At 44.3% G+C, this 14,935-nt stretch overlaps 1 protein-coding gene across 2 annotated transcripts in view; it reads right to left on the bottom strand.

The window, feature by feature from the left end:
• Positions 1 to 6,398: 6,398 nt before the first annotated feature.
• The window catches only part of ABCC9 (ATP binding cassette subfamily C member 9), a 97,581-nt gene continuing 89,044 nt past the window's right edge, over positions 6,399 to 14,935 (bottom strand). Inside the window, exons 35-39 of one of the 2 annotated variants that reach the window (XM_083365267.1) lie at positions 11,913 to 12,016; positions 11,276 to 11,409; positions 9,990 to 10,052; positions 8,408 to 8,586; positions 7,189 to 7,320 (exon numbers count right to left, since the gene is read on the bottom strand). In XM_083365267.1, coding sequence (XP_083221393.1) covers positions 8,449 to 8,586; positions 9,990 to 10,052; positions 11,276 to 11,409; positions 11,913 to 12,016 — 439 coding nt within the window. In that variant the 3' untranslated portion in view covers positions 7,189 to 7,320; positions 8,408 to 8,448. Of the gene's footprint in view, positions 7,321 to 8,407; positions 8,587 to 9,989; positions 10,053 to 11,275; positions 11,410 to 11,912; positions 12,017 to 14,935 lie in introns of both variants that reach the window. The other variant, XM_083365266.1, reaches the window with a different exon arrangement.

Genomic DNA, 14,935 nt, shown 5'->3' with positions numbered 1-14,935 from the left:
CCCAACATCGTGGTCTTCTCCAAGGAGTTTCTCTTCTCATTTGGTGGCCAAAGTATTTGAGCTCCAGCTTCAGTCTCCATCTTTACAAAGAACGGCCAGGGTTGGTTTCCTTTAGGACTGACTGATCTGATCTTCTTGCAGTCAAAGGGACTCTCGGGAGCCTTCTCCAACACCACAATTCGAAAGCATCACTTCTTTGGCGCTCAGCCTTCCTTATGGTACAACTGCCCCCAGCCATACATTACAACATACATTTTTTAAGAAGAGATTGGACAACCGTTTGTCTGAAATGGTATAGGGTTTCCTGCCTAAGCAGGGGGTTGGACTAGATGACCTCCCAGGTCCCTTCCAACCCTGTTATTCTAAAACAGGGGTCTTCAAACTTGGCCCTTTTATGACTTGTGGACTTCAACTCCCAGAATTCTTCAGCCAGTGTGCCTGGCTGAGGAATTCTGGGAGTTGAAGTCCACAACTCATAAAAGGGCCAAGTTTGAAGACCCCTGTTCTAAAATCTGGGTAGTGGCCATTTATGACCTTTTCCAATAGTCTTTTCTTCACACTGAAGAAGCCAAGATCCTTCATCTTGTCTCCAGAGAGCCTTTCCTCACCTCCTGTGTCATCTTTGTCACCACTTGGCCCTAAGATTTTCAGTGTGGTTTTTCAGTTACAAACATTTTGGTTCAGCCTGGGCTTCCTTATAGCGGTGGGGTTCACACAGAGATGTGGCTCGTTTTCACCATGCTTGAAGAAGGCATTCATGATGTATGATGGATCATACATCACACAGATGTCATGACTTATAACCGCAAGCTCTGTGTACATATCGCTTTCTGCTTCCAAATGACACTACCGCTTAGTTCTGAATTTGGCAATGTGGTATCCATGGGGGTCTCCACACGGGTCCAGTGGAGATCTTAAGCACCTCTCCTGCCTTTGCCCCCCCCTCCTTCCTCTTAATTTCTTCACAATAGCCTTTGGGTTAAAATGGGAAGGTGGCCTGTGGCAAAGCAAAATACACGTTTTGCTCATCGCTTCCAAGAAGCTTTCTGGATCCCTCCAAAGGTCCCATTAGCGTCCTTAAAATATGACGAAACTCCAGCGTGGTGTTTCCAAGGCCATCTCCCATTTCTAAAGGATGAGAAAGTAAGAGCATCCCACTGACTTGAAGCAGTGCCCAAAAGGGTCACCATCATTTGTCTTCTGGGAAAATGGTGTTTAGTGATTGCCTATCCTCGTTACGGCAGCCCTTTCTTAAATGGTCAGGACCCCATCGTGGAAAATAACAACAACAACAACAAAATAACAATAACAACAAAACAACAACAACAATAATAATAATAAAGTTGGAACGGACCTTGGAGGTCATCTAGTCCAACTCCCTGCTCAGGCAGGAAACCCTATACCATTTCAGACAAACGGCTGTCCATTCTCTTCTTAAAAACTTCCAATGTTGGAGCATTCACTGCTTCTGGAGGCAGGTTGTTCCACTGGTTAATTGTTCTAACTGTCAGGAAGTTTCTCCTTAGTTCTAGGTTGCTTCTCTCTTTGGTTAGTTTCCATCCATTGCTTCTTGTCCTGCCTTCGGGCGCTTTGGAGAATAGCTTGACTCCCTCTTCTTTGGGGCAGCCCCTGAGATATTGGAACACTGTTATCATGTCACCTCTAGTTCTTCTCTTCATTAGACTAGACATACCCAATTCCAGCAACCCTTCCTTATATGTTTTAGCCTCCAGACCCTTGATCATCTTTGTTGCTCTTCTCTGGACTCTTTCCAGAGTCTCAACATCTTTGTTTTTGAGAATGTCCATGGCACGTGCTCAAATTCCAAATGCATCTGATCCCCCATTTTTTGCTGGGGGATGGAGATCATTGGACCCTGATGCTGGGAAAGATTGAAGGCAAAAGGAGAAGGGGAGAGCAGAGGATGAGATGGGTGGATAGTGTTGTTGACACAATGAACATAAATTTGGGCAAATTCTGGGAGACAGTGGAGGACAGGGAGGGCCTGGTGTGCTATGGTCCACGGGGTTGCAGAGAGTTGGACACAAGTTAGTGACTGAACAATACTAATAGTTTAATGCAATACATTCCACATTTTTGTCAGAATCAGCTTTAGGTTTTTACCTAAGTTGCTGAGTTAAACTAGTCTATGCAGGAACTTATCAGGAATGGGGTTTTTTTTAACCCCCTAATCTCCCTTCAGTTTGGGCAATTCATATGATTTATACAGGGACTAAAAACCCAGTTCATACTTCTTGAATCTACATGGATATTACAAGAGTGTTACATATCAATAATGACCTGTTTCTGAATTTTGTAAAGGCAGCTCAAAAAATGTGGATGTTCAGAAAAAAAAGTCTGCAATGAAGGCAGTTTGGGCAATATTGTTTGCCGAGTTCATTGGGTGAAAGAATTTAAATAATAATAAAAAATGTACATAGTGGATTAATAGAATAACCGAGTCGGAAGGGACCTTGGAGGTCTTCTAGTCCAACCCCCTTCTCAAGCAGGAAACCGTATAAGATTTCAGACAAATAGCTGTCCAGTCTCTTCTTGAAAACCTCCAGGGCTGGAGCACCCACAACTTCTGGAGGCAAGTCGTGAAGGTTGAATTTTTCAATGTGCTTCCTGGAAAATTGAAGTGGATTCAGGAGCAAAATACAAAGCCTTGATCGATCCTTTCTCAGGATTGTACCAAGCCTTCTGTTTTGCCAGTTGCATAAGATCAAATTTTGATTCCCCCCCCCAACCCTTAGTGCAGGGCTTTTCAACCAGTGGTACGGGTACCACCTGTGGTACATTGTCACCTGGCAGGTGGTACGTGACCATCCTAGAAAAGTGGTAATGGGAGAAGGGAATGAGCTGAACTGGTGGCAGCACCACACAAGGCCGAGCGAGAAACGGCTGGAGCTGCAGAGCTTTCAGGGCTCAGCGGAAGCGCCAGGATCAGCACCAAGCTCCAGCTGGACCTTGGCGCTGATCCTGGCGCTTCTGCTGAGCCCAGAAGCGCCGATCAGCTGGAATGTTGCAGCATCTCCAAGGTCTTGTGATTTACATTCAGCTGCTTGGCAACTGATTCATATTTATGACGGTCACAGTGTCCCAGGGTCATGTGAAGTGACCAAAACCTGCTGCAACCACCCAGCAGAGGGGAGGGGAAATAAAAACCAAACACCCCCCCCACCCCATCCCCACTGCCAATCCTCAACAGAAATGCTCACAACAATGAAAACCTCGGACAGGAGGAAGAGCGCAAGCAGGCAGGCAGGCAGGTGTCTTGCTCGTCTGTGGCTTGGAGGGGGGCAATTTTTTCAGTGCCACTGTAACTTCGAACAGTCACTAAGCGAACTGTTGTAAGTCGAGAACTACCTGTACTTCATCACTTTTTTCCTTTTTTTTTTTTGGTCATCAAGTTTTTGAGACCTTGCTAAGCGACTGGCGGTACTCGGACGTTGCCATATCCTAAAAGTGGTACAATGGGTGAAAAGGTTGAAAAGCCCTGCCTTAGTGCTTAGGGAGTAGAGAGGGAATGAAGGGGAAGAGTCTTTTCCCTTTGGGTCTCAGCCAAGCCTCACTTGGCCATTGCTGTGCTTACCAGCCATAGTTGGAAAGATAAACATGGATCCTGGTAACAGCAGCCAAGAATTTGCCTTGAGACTTTGCTCTTCCATTGATTGGGACTAAGCTCTGCAGCTGTTTTCAGTCTGTCAGAGTTAAGAATTCTGCCACAAGTGCTAATCTGAATTGATTGCCCCAAAGAGAACAAGGGGGTGGGGGATGGGGAAGCACCACGTTTAAAGCAAAGGGACTCCAGCTGCTAGGAAAAAGTTAGTAGGAATTCACTGTTGACAGTTTAGGGATTTGCTGGGCAAGTCCTGTTTTCAACTTAAGATAGGAAGCTGGTCTTTTCCCAAAGGAACTGCAAAAATCCGGCTGCTTTCGCTTCATTCCCAAAGGAGCAGATTTTTTTTTTTACATATAAAACTTTTGCTTTCCACTTGTGGTTTTGAGATTATATCACAGCCTCTGGAAACCCCAGAATAGGACAGTTCTTTGTCCAGCTGCCCCTTCACGGGACTCTGGGGCTTAGAAGCAAAAAAGCCATCTTTTCCAACCTGCTTTTCAGATGCCACATCTGGCAGAGGGCTTGGAATGAAGGCACTCTACTGCAGAAGGCTACGATTGCGCAGCGAACTAAGGATGGTGCACGTGAGGGTTCTCCAGATGTTGTTGAAGACAGTTCTGGATGCTATGATACAAAAAGACCCTGGAAAGTGTGCAGAGAAGAGCAGCAAAGATGATAAGGGCTTCGGAGGCTAAACTGTGCAATGAACAGTTAAGGGAACTAGGTATGTCTAGTCCAGGGGTAGGCAACCTTGGCTCTTTTATGACTCGTGGACTTCAACTCCCAGAATTCCTGAGCAGCCAGCATGGCTGAGCATGGAAACCTCTCCCTTTCCCAACTCTGCATGGCTGGCTCAGGAATTCTGGGAGTTGAAGTCCACGAGTCATAAAAGAGCCAAGGTTGCCTACCCCTGGTCTAGTCTAATGAAGAGGAGGATTGCTAAGAGACATAACAGCTGTCTTCCAGTAATTAAGGGGCAGTTATAGAGAGGAGTGCATTGACCTATTCTTCAAAGCACCTGAGGGAGGACAAGAAGTAACAGATGGAAACTCATCAAAGTGAAATACAACCTATAATTACGGACAAATTTCCTGGCCGAGAACAATTAATCAGTGTAACAGCTTGCCTCCAGATGTTGTGGGTGCTCCATCGCTGGAGGTCTTCAAGAAAAGATTGGCCAGCCATCTATCCAGGATGGTATCAGGTCTCTTGCCTTGGACAGGGCGGTTGGACTAGAAGACCTCCAAGGTCCCTCCCACCCTTACGATTCTATTATTCCTAGTCCAGCGGCCTACTGCTGCCTCGTAGACCAGGCTATGTAGTTATTTTGGGAATTGTAGCTCAGCAACACCTGGAAAGTCATAGATGTCCTATCCCTGAAGAAAAGGTTCAGGAATAGACTCTGAACTGGTGCTTCAGGTCCAAGGGTGTGTGTGTGTGTGTGTGTGTGTGTGTGTGTGTGTGTGTGTGAATTTAGGATTTGTGTTACAGAGTTCAATCCAAAATAACTCAGTATTTGGCCACAGTGAAAAAAATGGAATTCCATTTCCCCAAGGGACTGCAAATACAACTGCTAGTTCCCATAGTGAGCTGCGAATGATAATAAAAGCTGATATACAGTAAAACTTTACTCTAATTTACTTTACTCAGCGGAGGGCATTAAAAGTTCATTGTCGTTACGCGCAATCTGGGCCTCTGAGATACCGCTGGGAGGCAGTGCCTTCCGTTGGGAAAACCTCTGTCCATCCTTCTTGCTACATCCTCCATTAATAGCATATAGGTAGTCCTTGACTTATGACCACAATTGGGCCCCAAATTTCTGTTGCTAAGCAAGGCAGCTGCTAAGTGACTCCTGCCCCATCTTTTTTTTTTGCCATGGATGCTAAACGGATCGCTGCAGTCGCTAAGTGGATCCACCTTCCCTCATTGACTTTGTAGCGAAGGTCACAGATGGTGACTACATCTCCCTAGGACAGGGGTAGGCAACCTTGGCTCTTTTATGACTCGTGGATTTCAGCTCCCAGAATTCCTGAGCCAGCATGGCTCAGCTTGGAAACCTCTCTCTTTCCCCTCAGCATGGCTGGCTCAGGAATTCTGGGAGTTGAAGTCCACAAGTCATAAAAGAGCCAAGATTCTCCACCCCTGCTCTAGGCTCATGGACAGATACAGGGGTAGTCAACCTTGGCTCTTTTATGACTCGTGGACTTCAACTCCCAGAATTCCTGAGCCGGCATGGCTCAGCTTGGAAACCTCTCCCTTTCCCCTCAGCATGGCTGGCTCAGGAATTCTGGGAGTTGAAGTCCACGAGTCATAAAAGAGCCAAGGTTGACTACCCCTGCCCTAGGACGCTGCAACGGTTGTAAACATATGCCAGTTGCCAAGCGTCCAAATTTTGATCAAGTGACTTTGGGGATGCTGTAGTGGTCGTGAGTACTGGTCAAAAGTTACTTTTTTCAGTGCTGTTGCAATTTTGAATGGTCACTAAATGAGGTTTCAGGACTGCCCGTATTTTCCTGATTGTTTTTTGTGGAGAAAACTCAAATATTAGAAATAATTCTTGGCAACTCATTTCCCTAGTTTTCTTGCATTGGATGAAAACCATTTCAGTTAAGGGTTTCAAGTGCTTTGGAAGAACTAGCACAATTATCTGACCCGTTGGGACCTTCGTAAAAAGGCTATGATTTCTCTTCTCTGACAGTTCCTTGAGCTGCGCTGATAAAATAAGCGGAGCCAGACTCTAAAGAAGAGAAAAACAAAAAAACAAAAACCAGGATTCTTTTTTAAACCTCGTCGCTATTTTATTCGATAATTCAGTTCATTAATACATTTCTTTAAGAGTTAGGAGCTTCAGAGTGTTCCCAAGTGCAAAAGACGCAAATTCAGCAAAAATTAGTTTACCACTGTGCCACCTCAATGGGGATCTCTTAATTCTGAATGAAGATGCAGTCTAAGGATGCTTATTTATTAAAGTCCCAGGGAGAACAGGACTTTTCTACAGATTGAAAAGTCTACCTGCGCTCGTGTAACCCTTTCCAGTAAAAAAATTTAGCAATCGGGTTTTCCTGGATGGTCTCAGTCCCTTTATTTTTTCCACTTCCAGGGGGGAAAAAAAGTGCTCAGACATTTTTTTCCCCTTTGTCTAGGAATTCTGCTACTAGTAAGTTCTTTGGTTTGCCAAATTGGAAAACCTTTTAAGGAGTCTTTTTTTTTTGGAGATATGAAATGCTCATCCTGGTCTTACAAGATCTATTGAAGAAACATGCAAAAGGATTGCTCTAGCCTTCGGTGAAGAATTTATTGCTTTGCCACTTAACATCATGCACTTGAGTTTTATAAAAATTACAAATGGAAAAATCCAGTGATAAGTTATATATAAAAGGGGAGAGGCGAGGAACTTCCTTCTTTCATCATCATCATCATCATCATCATCATCATCATCATCATCATCATCATCATTATTATTATTATTATTATTATTATTATTATTATTATTATTATTATTATTATTATTATTATTATCATTGAAAAAGCCAACCACATGCAACCTTGTGGCTTTTTCAATTGTCAGCCCGAACAAAAGAGGCGAAGATGCTGTCTTCTTGGGCCAGCAGATTCTCAGGTGTGTCATTTTCCAAAATGATCCCTCGTTTCATCACAATAACCACGTCTGCAGTAAGGATGGTGTGGACTCGATGCTGCAATTTAAAAAATATATACAAGCATGTTATTTGTTTTTTTAACGGTTAGCCCTTTCAGTAGGTCAGGAAACAAACATCATAAGGCCCACTAGAAGTCTGCTATTCCATTTGTTTGTTCATTCATTCATTCATTCATTCATTCATTCATTCATCCTGCCTTTATTACATTCATAATACTCCTTCCTCCCCCTATTTTCCCCACAACAACCTTGTGAGGTGAATCAGGCTGAGAATGACTGGCCCAGAGTCATCCAGCTGCCTTTCATGGCTACGGCAGGACTAGAACTCACCACCTCCTGTGATTGGTCCAAAGTCACCCAGAGTCTTTCACGCCTAAGATGGGACTAGAACTCACAGTCTCCTGGCTTCTAAGCCAGCATCTTAACCACTACACCAAGCTGGCTATTGTTGGGTGTAATAAAAGAATCTTGAAAGCCAAAGTTACTCTCTATCCCATGTTAACCTGAAGACAATCAAGGCTGAGAAGTTGCAGAGAAACCTTCTTTGCTGATTATAAAAGTCTGGATGGGTGAAAAAAATATACAACATCTCAGCACGGGGCGTCCCCATCTCATCTGTCTGGGAACTAACCAGGTTTGGTCTTGGCTAGTACCTGAGTCAAAGATCAACAGGGCATAGAGTAGATTTGGAAATGAATTCCAATCATGATTGATTGGAAGTGAATTCCAATCACGATTGTTCAAATAAAGTATTATGTTCTGCTCTACTCCATTCTATATTTCTGCCCAGAAACATCACAAGAAAATCTCAGTGTCATCACTAGGAGTAGAGTCAGACTTGAAGGAGAGTTTAATTTTTTTAAATCTCTTGTTTTCTTGAGATTATCAGGCCCAGAATTGTTCAAAGTTGTTGGTGAAGAGTAAATCAAGAACGCAGACATGCAGGGGGGGGGGGTTTCCCCCAGTGTGGTGAAACAAATCTTCCTTTTTTTCAATCTGTGACCTTGGCATGGTTAGACAAACCCAGAAAGTGCCAAGCCAAACTAAGATCAAGAATAAACTCTTGGAAGTTGGACAGAGAGAAGAAGCAGAAAGAAGAAGAAGAAAAACTAAAACAGCAGTACCAGAAGGCCAAAATCCTTGCGGGAATCCTGAGCTGGAGCAACTATTTGTTGGTCTTCACCAAAGTGGTGAAGAGCCCATCCGCCTTGAGGAGCAGATTGGCAGCTGAGTCACACTCAACAACCACCCCATCCGAAAGGACTAAGACAAGTTGGGCATCCAGGATGTTGGAGACTCGGTGCTGGAAGGAAAAGCAAGGAAAAGCAAAGCAAAAGCAGAGGAAATAACAGAAAGAGAACACCTTCCCAAAATAGGACACAGAATGAATTAGTCTGATGGACAATATGGAAAGTGAAGAGGCAAGTAGAGAAACCAGTGGTCAGAATTACGGTGGTCCTCAGCAAGCAAAACCAGTGGCCTATCTCAGATTCCCCTCCCCCTTCCTTGCTCATTTTTCCCATTCACGCATTTTACTTATCCAGCTATCCCATTCTCTCCAGGGGGGAAAAGCAGCCTGAGCAGAGAGATTGTTTAGCTGGACCTCTAGTTTGTCTAGTTTTAGACCCCTGGTAGTGGATCTGCTGTAGCAGGACTATCTAGTTGACTTTCCTTGGGCTCAGAAGCAAGATCAGACCTCGTTAGCACTTGGAAGGAGAAGCACAGGAAATTCTTGGGCTGTAGGCTAGAGAACTAAGAGAACATTCTGCAAGAAAGTTGTTATATACTGGGTTCGTTGCTTGATTGACGAGACGAGGAGAGTGAGTTCAGCAAGAATCATTCTTTATTTGCTTACACAGGAACTGAACTGAGAAACAGGGCTGCGAATGCAGCTATTTATACCCTGGCCTCTAGGTGGCGGCCAATAGGTTTAAAGCAACCTATTGCCGCCCTAGAGGCAGCCAATGGCGGCGCTGGAGACGGGTTGTCTGAGGAGCTGGGAGCCGTTAGCCAGCTTCCCTGCTTAAACAACCTTCCAGCAATTAACCCCACGTGATACTCTTTAGTAAGACAAAACCCAATACATTACAAAAGTCTTGGTCACATTTTTTTTCCTTCCTTCCTTCCTTCCTTCCTTCCTTCCTTCCTTCCTTCCTTCCTTCCTTCCTTCCTTCCTTCCTTCCTTCCTTCCTCTCACTCTCTCCTCTCCTCCCTCTCCTCTCTCCTTTTTTTCTTTGGCATTCAATAAAGTAAGATCGAACCATCCTGAGAAAATGCTTTCATTTTGCTCTACTGATCTTCAGGTTAGGCTAGTTTTGTGCAAATGGGAGCTACATTTTACTCTGCAGCCTTTACTGGTATGCAGGAGTATTATTAAATTAAAAGCCAAGTATAGTAGAAGAATGGTTTTTAAGTGACCAAGGAGGCAAAGGGCCTGTGAACTGGTCTAAACTGGGAAGTCAAAATTCATCAGATGATATTATTGTGCATGGTAGCATCCCTATAGCTTGATTCATAGGACTCTTCATTTCAAAATATGGAGCTTGTATAATGATGTCCAAACACAGACATAATTAGATACCTACCGTACATTATACCTACATAAACAAATATTTCTAAATTGTAGAGGTCCTTAATTTCTTCTAGAGAAGACATTTATGATCTGCTGAAGTAGGAAAGGCAGCCCATGAGGAAATGTCTACTTACAGCAATTGTTAACACTGTGCGATCTGCGAAGGCCGTCATTACAACTTTTTGTAGAATGTTTTCCTGGGAAAAATAAAAACGGGAGTTATCAAAGAACATTCCTGAGATTCTTGCAAAATTAATTTTAACAGGAGTAGTCTTCTAGCTTTGAGAACGTCTTTTGACTAGGCCAAACCACTTTATTTGGAAGTCTGCAAGGTGAGGTGAGCATCTGTCAAGTAGGTGCTCACTCAAACCATTCATCCTGTGGTCTATGGAGAATCTCAAATCACCCAGTTCATGATTGTCTCAAAGGTGCTTTTCCAAAAGGCAACTGAACTTTTATGGGTTTTTTCCCCCTTGAAAATGTTTAGCTTCTCATCCAAGAAACATCTTCAGTTATGAAGCTTCTTGGATGAGAAGCAAAATGTTTTCAAGAGAAAAAAACCAAGAAAGTCCAGTTGCCTTTTGGAAAAGCATCACTGGGACACTCATCCTGTTGGGTCACAAAGAATGTCTACATCAGGGGTGTCCAAGCTTAGCAACTTTAATACCTGTGGACTTCAACTTCCAGAATTCCTCAGTCAGCTAGGTTATAAAGTTGCCAAGCTTGGACACCCCTGGTCTACAGCAACAGAAAAACTGGGGCTGCCCTCATAGTCCATGTCCAGAAGTTGACCAGACTGACCAATGAATTTTCATCCAAGTTCTTGTTAGGAGTCATGTTTCGCCATGACCAAGAGAATCCATTAAAGTGAGAGGACCCAGGGTGGACTTCATGACACATTCGTCCATTTATCTCTGCTCTCATTCTCATCATCTTCTGCTTGAAATGAAGGCATCATTCTGCCTTGGAGCAAGGCCATCTTGGGACTTCATCTCATTGACCCTTGAATGGATTGATCTCTGTATGGGTTACTAATGGAAAACTCCTCAATGCCCTTCTGTCTAAAGTTGGAAGAAGGAAAATGGACCTGGAGCCACTGTTTGTCAGATGCAAAAAGTCAGGAACCAGGACAGAGTTCCAAAGCAATACAAGTTTATTTCATGCTACCTATACCCAAGAATTTATTGATAGTCAAGGCGAATTGGCACCAGATAAAAGTCGATGGACTTCAAGAGGGGTTGGGGTTGAGTTTCTTCCACAGATGTAGATATTTTAAACTAATGATGCATTTGACCCCACCCTCAGGTTTAGACTGGTCATTCCCTATAGTGTCCTACCAAAGGAGTCCCCTTTAAAAAAAAAGTTTAGTTGCAAAGAAAATATGAGTAACCAAGGACCATAGGAAAATACACCTACTTACTGTGGCCATATCAATGGAAGCGGTGGCCTCATCCATAATGAGGATACTGCTCTTACGTACAAAAGCCCGGGCCAAACAGAAGAGTTGTCTCTGCCCAACACTGAAGTTCTCACCACCTTCAGTTACAACAGCATCTGGGAATGGGACAGTTAGAATCAAAACAAGGTATCTGAAGAGCTGTCTCACCCGAATGGGACTAGCCTTCCTCCCTCGCACCAGTGGAAGAGGCCTGCTATGGATCCCATCTGCTGAGGAATTCTGTTGAGTGGGGTCAAGGAGAAGAGCCTTTTTCGCTGTGGCCCTGTGGAACATTCTACCACCAGAGTGCGAATTGCTCCTATCCTTTTGGCCTTCCAGGAGGGTATTAAAACTTGGCTTTGCTGGTTGGTTTGGGGGCGTTCACTGCTGGAGATGGTTGATGGGGCAAGAAGATCCCATCCTAGTGCTGCCAATCATCAGAGAGGCAAGAGTGACTGCAACTCCTTTCCAAAGCTGCCACTTGGTCATAAACCAAGTTTGCTACATCTCAGATTCAGCTCCTGACAACACTGAACAACCCAAAAGTTGCTGTGCGCTTGTGGGTTGAACAGGTCGACAGGCCTAGATTATCACTAAAAAGTTGTTCTGATATACCCACCTAGCCCACCAGGCAGGGCCTTGACCATGTTCTTCAACTGAGCAATCTCCAAAGCTTCCCAAAGGGTGTCATCTGTGCATTTGCACTCTGGATCCAGATTAAAACTATGGAAAAATACCAAACCAAACGACATCGCTCAATAGGTCTGACTTGTGAACTAGGAACTGAATTAACGCCTCAATTTTCTAGATAAAGCCACGGATTCAGTCATTTGTTGATCCAATGAGTTCTAATCTCTAGCATGTGTTTTCCTCTAGCCCATTTGTTTGTCTTGGCTACTTGAAATAGACAAATCAATTATGTGTAGTCCTTGATTTACAGCAGTTCATTTAGTGGCTGTTCAAGGTTACAACGGCACTTAAAGAAGTGATTTATGAGGATGACCATTTTCCACCCTTATGAGTGTTGCAGCCTCCCCATGGTCAACTAATCTAAATCCAGACACTTGGCAACCGACTTATATTTATGGCAGTTGCAATGTCCCAATATTTCTTGCTGGGTTCATCTTTTGCGACCTTCTGACAAGCAAAGTCAGTGGGGAAGCCAGATTCACTGAGTAACCGTGTTACTAACTTAACAACTGCAATGATTCACTTAACAAACTGTGGCAAGAAAGGTTGTAAAAGGGGGCAGAACTCACTTAAAAAATGTTTCACCTAAGTGAACATAAATTTTGGGCTCAATTCAGATCGTAGCTCAAGGACTACGTACCTGTATTTGACTCTGGACTGTCTAGACCTGGGGTCTTCAAACTTGGCAACTTTAAGACTTGTGGACTTCAATTCCCAGAATTCCTCAGCCAGCCAGGATGACTCAGGAATTCTGGGAGTTGAAGTCCACAAGTCATAAAAGAGCCAAGGTTGCTTACTCCTGGTCTAGAGTCATTTGATACATTCTGCACAAAGGAAAAGGAGAGATGATAAGAGACATCCAAGCATCTATTATTGACCCATCTTGGCAGCAGAATATATTCTCAAAATGACTTGAATCTGCTGCTTTGTAGGAACCTCCCTTCTCCAACCCTTTCCCTAACTCAGAAGACTAACATCAAAGAACTCTCATGGTCTTCAGACTTGGCTCTTTTATGACTTGTGGACTTCAATTCCCAGAATTCCTCAGCCAGCATGCCTGGCTGAGGAATTCTGGGAGTTGAAGTCCACAAGTCATAAAAGGGCCAGGTTTGGAGACCTCTGGCCTAGGATAGGGCTCGCAACTTGGGAGTCCTCCTAGATTCACGGCTCACTCTGGAAGACCACATAGTGGCTGTGACTAGGGGGGCCTTCGCCCAGGTTCGCCTGGTGCGCCAGTTGCGGCCCTATCTAGACCGGGATGACTTATGTACGGTCACTCACGCGCTCGCGACCTCTCGTCTAGACTACTGCAACGCTCTCTACATGGGGCTGCCCTTGAGGACCACTCGGAGGCTCCAACTGGTACAGAATGCAGCCGCGAGAGTTGTGTTGGGAGTCTCCCGATACTCCCATGTTACACCTCTGCTCCGTGAGCTGCATTGGTTGCCAGTTGTCTTCCGGGTGAGATTCAAGGTACTGGTAATGGTCCGGAGTACCTTAGGGAACACCTGCTGCCGGCATCAACTTCCCTCCGCCCTGTGCGTTCCCACAGAGAGGGCCTCCTCAGGGTGCCACCGATCAGAGAATGTCGATTGGTGGCCCCCAGGGGGAGGTCCTTCTCTGTGGGCGCCCCGGAGCTATGGAACCGGTTACCGGTTGAGCTCCGGATGGCGCCTGACCTTCGCTCCTTCCGTCGCGATCTAAAGACATTCTTATTTGAACAAGCCGGCCTGGCCTGATGGGGGATGGGTGGGGTCTTTTACTGTTATTTTAATATTTGTATTTACTGTTTTTAGTTGGGCATATATTTAATCCTTTTTAACTTTTGTAATTCTGTATTTTTTATGCTTGCCCTGTTCACCGCCCTGAGTCCTTCGGGAGAAGGGCGGTATATAAATAAAATTATTATTATTATTATTATTATTATTATTATTATTATTATTATTATTATTATTATTATTATTATTCAGACTCTGAAGAACCAGCTGTAGCTGAATCAGTGGGATGTCAGCCTTAGGAGAGACCAAGCCAGGAACCCCCTGGTGCTGATCAAACACAGCTGGAGAAGTTTCTTCAGTGTCAGAGTGTGAGTCCTGAACCATGAAATAAACCAGGGTTGGGCAGCACGGTCACCCAGGACTGTGTGAATTTTTACTACATCATCTCTGGAGTCATCTTGGCCACTCTTGCTGAAAATTAGTGGCTTACCTACCATTTTGAGGTTAAAAAGTATTGTAAACCATATCTTAAGCTTCCATTTTCAAAAATAACAGAATAACAGAATGGGAAGGGACCTTGGAGGTCTTCTAGTCCAACCTCTTTGCTCAAGCAGGAGACCCCATGCCATTCCAGACGAGTGGCTGTCCAGTCTCTTCTTAAAAATCTCAAGTGATGGAGCATCCACAACTTTTGATGGTAAGCCATTCGGCTGATTAATTTCTCTATCCTCCAAAATCCCCAAATTCAACTTCTATATCACATCATGCTTGAGCAGCGGGTTGGACTAGAAGGCCTCCAGCATCCCTCCCAACTCTGTTATTATCATTCACTTCACCCACTAAGATCTCAAAATGTCCAGTGTAGCCTCTGGTTATACTGCAGTCAAGACTGAAGGCAGCTTTGCATTAAAATCTCCGCTTTTGTGCTCCTAGAGTACAATTAGTATCTCAAACCCGCCTCTCCCCCAAAAAATATTTTAAAAATCATCCACCTATTGTACACCCACCCAAATGAACAGAGTCTGTTGAATTTACAGAAAACACTGGATTAGCATCATGACAATGTCTGTGAAGAGTCATGTGAATGCTACCTCTCCAGGCACTGTTGCACAAAACTGAGCAAGCTCATACCAGGGTCTGTCCATGCCAGAATATTCTGGTAAGCTTTCCATTTTTAGCAGTCGGAGCTGTAAGCAATAGCATTCAAAAGCAGACACAGAAAAGGATCTGATGC

The sequence above is a fragment of the Vipera ursinii genome (assembly GCF_947247035.1).
Source record: "Vipera ursinii genome assembly, chromosome: 6".
NCBI classification, from domain to species: domain Eukaryota; kingdom Metazoa; phylum Chordata; class Lepidosauria; order Squamata; family Viperidae; genus Vipera; species Vipera ursinii.
Note: the sequence above shows the minus strand (reverse complement) of the source record. Positions and strands in the feature narration are given on the sequence as shown.